The 6000-nt window shown below is 30.7% G+C and overlaps 1 protein-coding gene across 1 annotated transcript in view; it reads right to left on the reverse strand.

Annotated features, from left to right (window-relative positions):
* LOC119616357 (lysine-specific demethylase 6A) overlaps positions 1 to 5785 on the reverse strand; it is a 371577-nt gene extending 365792 nt beyond the window's left edge. Inside the window, exons 1-3 of the mRNA XM_037972717.1 lie at positions 5534 to 5785; positions 5233 to 5480; positions 5060 to 5168 (exon numbers count right to left, since the gene is read on the reverse strand). Of these exons, the coding sequence (XP_037828645.1) occupies positions 5060 to 5168; positions 5233 to 5480; positions 5534 to 5598 (422 nt within the window). The 5' untranslated portion in view covers positions 5599 to 5785. The remainder of the gene's footprint in view (positions 1 to 5059; positions 5169 to 5232; positions 5481 to 5533) is intronic.
* Between the last annotated feature and the right edge of the window lie 215 nt (positions 5786 to 6000).

A 6000-nucleotide genomic window follows, 5' to 3' on the forward strand; every position in this document is an offset into this window, starting at 1 on the left:
TACATTATTTCTTTAATGTAAAAAAAATGGAAAAAAAGTGGAACACTTTTAATTCTAACTTATTTTAAAATCCCTATTTAGACCATTTAGAACAATAAAACCGGTTGAAAACCCGAGTCGATTACCCTAATGATTATCAGTAAACTAAGTATTTTTTGATTCGAAAATGATTCCGAAAAATTTAAAAATTATTATTTTAAAAACTATAAAAAAAATGTATAGCAATCATAAATTGATCATCCTGGTGTTTAAAATATGATGGATTAAAAAAATATTTAAGTTTGTGTAATATAAAGTTTTTGTAAAGTGAATTTAAATTATATTATGCTTTAGTTATAATAAATATAGTTATTTATGTTTAACAATCTTCTACAAAGATAGTTGGATGACGTATCACTAAACTAAGTCTCTGGATTAGTCGCCCAACTCCAATTCGCAAAATATAAAAAATTGATCTGAGGACAATCCAACAGATTTAGGAAGTATTTTAGCTCAGAGCTCTCTTTGGTGGAATGGTCGACATTGGCTCAGAAAGAAAAAGTCTACTTTGAATTTGGAAAGCCTAGCTATGCTTGATACCGACCTTGACCGAGCTTGAAATGTGAAATCTCACGCCTCTTTTTTAACAAACTATGAGGATGTGTTGGATAGATTTTCGTCACTTGATCGTGCTATCAGAGTTCTATCTTACGTTTTTAGATATTTCCATAGAACTCATTCATCTCTTAGGAATCGCTATTCGTAAGACACAATTACGCTATCTGATAATGAAGTAAGACATGTGAAACTACGTTTGGCCATTGTGGCTCAAAAGATCAAATTTGCGGAAGAATACAAGAGTCTATTCGAAAAAATACCAAGTAGCCTTTTGTCCTTAAATCCAATTCATGACAATGAAGACGTCATGAGTCTTTACGGTCGATTGGCTAGATTGCCTTCATTGGCTTACACGGAAAGGCATTGTATTTTTACCTTATTCATGTCGTTTCACTCTCCTTTTAGCGGAATTTATTCATGAGATTTCTATCCAAGGTCGAAATCAACTTATGCTCCGGACAATACGAATATCGAATATTGGATTCCTCGCGAAAAACCCTTGTTCGGACTGTTGTAAATCGGTGAAAGCGATGTATCTTAGATGGTAAACTCTCTTGCACTCAAATTATGGCTGGCTTACCTCCATAAGGGACTGATTTAGAGTGGAGTGGATTTCGCTGGCCCTTTTGATATGAGAAATTTAAATGGTAAATCTTGTCAGATCTTAATGTAGGTCTAGAATGTGTACATACGGCAACAACGGCCTTTCGTGGCGTTTTATCCCTGCTATATGGGTGGTTTATGGGATGCGGAAGTCCGAAGTCTTAAACTTCACTTCCGTAAAGAAACGCATTCCAGTAAATACACATTTGAAGAACTTTCGACTGTCCTCGCTAGAATTGAGGCATTTCTAAATTCTCGAGCTCTCTGTCCTATTAGCTCCACCTGAACGTTCAATTTACGAATATGTATAGGTATTGAATATAGAAAATTGAAGGCCCTGACCCAGGATTTCTGCCGTCGATAGAAAGAAAAATACTTGTAAGGACTTCACAAACGTTACAATTGGAAGTATCCAGAACGCGATATAATAACCGGAGATTTAGTAGTTATCCGAAATGAGCAAATGAAACCCACTTCTTGGGAAATGGGAAGAGTAGTTAGGACTTATCCACGTACGCGTTGTGGACATACGTAACGAAAACGGGGTTATAAAGCGACCAATTACCAAACTTTTTTTTTTTGACCAGAGAATATTTTTAAATAATATTTGTTAACCTGCACTGCTCGTGGAGTATGATGAGGTATTTGAAGCCGACACAGTAGCAGCCACGAATCAACCAGGTTCTACCTATAAGTCGGACGTTGGACGGACGTCATATTTATTAATATGACTTTCGAGAAGAGAATTAGGGTGGTGTTATTACAATATTGTTGCTCTCGTGATTGTACGAGTGAAGGCCGCTGTAGGAAATGTAAAGGGAAGCACCATTCTAGGCTCCACTCGAAAAATCACGTCGCCCCGTATTATCTTAATAAACTACAAGGCTTTGATATAAGTGTTTAGTATCAATAAAAAGAGAATTTCTCCTACATTACAAATATATATCCAAAAACTGGTTTTCGAATAGTTCGAATAGTTGACATTTAAAAAAACCGGTTGATATTTTTCAAATTCAGAAAAAAACGGTAAACCGATTTTTGATTATAAATAAAAAAAAATATATTTTAATTTGAAAAACTTAATGTTTATGTTTAAATTTGATTAATAAAACATGGCCCGAAATGATTTTTAACAGTTTAAAAGATTATAATTTTAGATCTAGTCGTCTGATTTACATTATTTCTTTAATATAAAAAAATTAGGAAAAAAGTGGGACACTTCTGTTAAACATAAGGTACTATGTAATCCTAGCTTATTTTAAAAGCCCTGTTTAGGAAATTTGCATAGGCCTTCCAACACTTCCATAAAATTTCAGCCGTAAATTAATTATTGTAATTGGAATATAATCATAAGATTGATACAATTTTATCAAACAGTTATCAATTTTACAAATAAATTTTTTTAATTAATTAGGAAAATCAAAAAAGTTTAACCAAAGGAGCTATAGAAAAATATACGCTGGTTCCTCGACTCGAATATTTTTAAAATTTAGACGGGCTGTATTATTATTTACTTAAAAATTTCATTTAAATAATCTTTGAATACAAAGCAAATAAAAGTATTCGAAACCGGTTTTTAAAAAGTTAAAAAAACCGGGTTATTCGATATTCGAAAAATCAACATTAAAAAAACCGACACTGGTAAAGCAGAAAAAACCGGTTTTAAAACCGATTGAAAAATCGAGTCGATCACCCTAAAATATATACATAAATATATAATAACCCATCGAACAATTTTTGAAGGTAAATACCAAAAGATTTAAAAAATATATATATTTTTGTATATCAACAATTATATTTAGGAATAATTGTGACCTTTTTTCGTTATGTCCGTAGATTTGTCTTTGTAACATTTTTTAAAAATTAAAAAAAAAATGTTTTAAAACATCGATTTCGCAAAACCTATGAGCCAAAGTATCATAAATATATTTAAATTTCTACAAATACCTATTTTATTTATTTTTCCAAAAAAGTAAATTCTTGTAGATACAACTCAATTTCATTGAGTTGTATGTATACCGAATTTAGCACAATTTTATCACTTTAAACGATTTATTAAATAGATTTATAGTATAGAATCATATGAAATTTGTTAGATTTTGGTTTGCTTGTTTAAAATGTTATCCCTATACTAGTATTTTGAAACTAGCTATGAACGTGCCTATTGTTCTTCTTTTTAATGGGGACTAAAGCCAATTCTCGACCAATTTCTAGTATGTTTTCTAAGCATTTAAAAATAAAACTATGCGACAAAAATAAATACCTTTGAAGTGATACTATTTTTCTGAAAGGTGGATCCGAGTAGAACAAGAATATGTTTTTGAAATTTGCCAGACACCTCCAAAATCTTGAGTTACGGTTAAAAAATCGGTTTTTTGTACCTTTAGGTACTTATAAGTCAGCAACTTAGTTAAATCTGAACCGATTTTTAGTTTCTCCACGGATTTAGAAAGCAGAAGCTGGGGCGTCTTTAATATATATATTTTTTGGAGGAATTGTATGGAGACTAGGGTCAAATAATACCGTATTATCTGAAGAATCAGCAGTATCCCTAAATATTACAATAAACTCATTTATAGCAATTTTTGTATTGTTTGGACCTTATTTGACCCTAGTACCCATGAAAATCCTTCTTCAGAAAATGACTTCAATTCCATAATTCTCTTTATTACATCAATATCACGATGAAATTCAGCATAAATAACTTTTATATAAATCTAATTATTTCCACCAAATTGTATGAGGATCAGCCCATATTTATCCCTATCCCCCATATAAAGCATCTTTCGGAAAATCAGTTTTGGAAAAATTTCGTAACGGATTTTTAAAAATAAAGTTACGTTTTTCTCATGAATATACTTCTTCCTGCATAAAATACTTTCAAAAACCTCTCCAGAATTGGACAAAGGTGCAAAACTAAAATAAAAATTTGTTTGCTGATGAAATTCACACATATCTCTCCAGGTTACTTAAACGTTATATATGTTATTATAAAGGCCTCAGCTTCTGCTTTCGAAATCCGTAGAGAAACTTAAAGTCGGTTCAGATTCAACTATGTTACTGACTTATAAGTGCTTAAAGGTATGAAAAACCGGGTTTTTACCCGTAACTCAAGATTTTGGAGGTGTTTGCCAAATTTCAAAAACATATTCTTGTTCTACTCGGATCAACCTTTCAGAAAAATAGTCTCCTTCCCAGGTATTTAAATTTTCGTTTATTTTGTTTCACTGTGTAACTTGTGTTAAATTTTATTACAATTAAATAATTTATGATTGTAAAATGTGTATATAGGAATAATATTGTACATTTTCAATACCATAATGTTTTTAATTGACAGGTAGCAAAACATGATACTTAGTGGAAGCGGCTTCGCCGTTTACTAGTTTAGATTTATATCGAGGAAGTCAAAAGTCGATTTTAGTATAAAATTTTTAGTGTTGAATAGATCACATAATAATCGAAATTTTACTGCAATAAGCGATTAACAACCATAATAAATGTCAATTTACAATTGCTTAAACAGTATATATTTCGATTATAAACCTTTATTATTGCGATTTGAGAATTGCAATTTTTGAAGTTATGTTAAATACAATTTAATTGAAAAGCTATTTATTTAAACCTCGAAGGGGCACTTTAGTCCGAAAATCAATTATTAGGAAAGGGACTCTCACTAGATACTTTTTATTACCTAATCGATATCGTTATAGTTCGAACGATTAAATATTTACAAATTTTGTAACGTTGAATCAATTTTTAGCTAATGCTAGTTTTAAAATGCATATTTTTCATATCACTTCTTTTTTCTTTTTTTAAGCACTCCCTTCAGACTTTAGTTTTGATAAGATAGATCACTTACCAACGAAACGCGTTAAAATGAAAGTAAACAAGTCCAATGCCGTATAAAAACTCCAAATTATGGACATTAACAGGTTTATTTTTTAAATATTGCTGATAGGCTGAAAGAGCTATGAAAAATAATATAAGAAATAGTTAATGAGACCCTTGATTTACTTCACATAACATTCCTACCTTTATCGTATTCTTCCAAAATTAAATGAAGATGACCAAGTTTGCAAAACGTATTTATATCCAAAGCATCTGCTTCTATAAGTTTCGGAGAATCCTTTAATATTCGATTGGATTCCAATCCTACGTTTTTTTCGCTATCCTCTTCTATTAGTGCACCAATGTTTTGAAATATTTTTATTGAACGTCGTATTAAATCTCGTAGATTAAAATTATTTTCATTATTCCAATCAATAAACCCAAAATGAGTACTATGAACAACTTGTATTATTAAATTACATTTTGTAAATAATATATTAATTACCTATCTAGATCCGATATTATTTGAAGCTCCTCCGTGGTAAAATCACATTCATTTAAGAATTTCATTTTGAAACAATTGATTCTTATTGTTTGTTTACTTTTAGTGAGTAAATATGCGGCCAAAACGCATTCATAAGGTGAAGTCAATTGTACAAAAAAACAACAAAAATATTAAACGTCCGCCAAGATAACAACGAAAAATAGCAACTACGTTAATGAAAATTAGGGGATTTGGAAATTAAGTGGCAACACCATTAATTTTAGGAGGAAAAATGAAATTGGTAATAAAAAAGATAGAAAAAATTCAATGGAAAGTAGGGTAGATCCAGGGTGCACTTATAAGATGAAGTCAATTCTACAAAAACAACAAAAGTAGATACTTCTGTCAAAAAATTTACATGTTGCCACCGTTTTTTTTTTTAATTTACCTTACAAAAAGACAGTCCCACATGCCCAAAAATCTCTTCA

The sequence above is a fragment of the Lucilia sericata genome, unplaced genomic scaffold (assembly GCF_015586225.1).
Source record: "Lucilia sericata isolate MDLA Ls3-8-SP2 unplaced genomic scaffold, ASM1558622v1 Contig000068F_arrow, whole genome shotgun sequence".
NCBI classification, from domain to species: Eukaryota; Metazoa; Arthropoda; class Insecta; order Diptera; family Calliphoridae; genus Lucilia; species Lucilia sericata.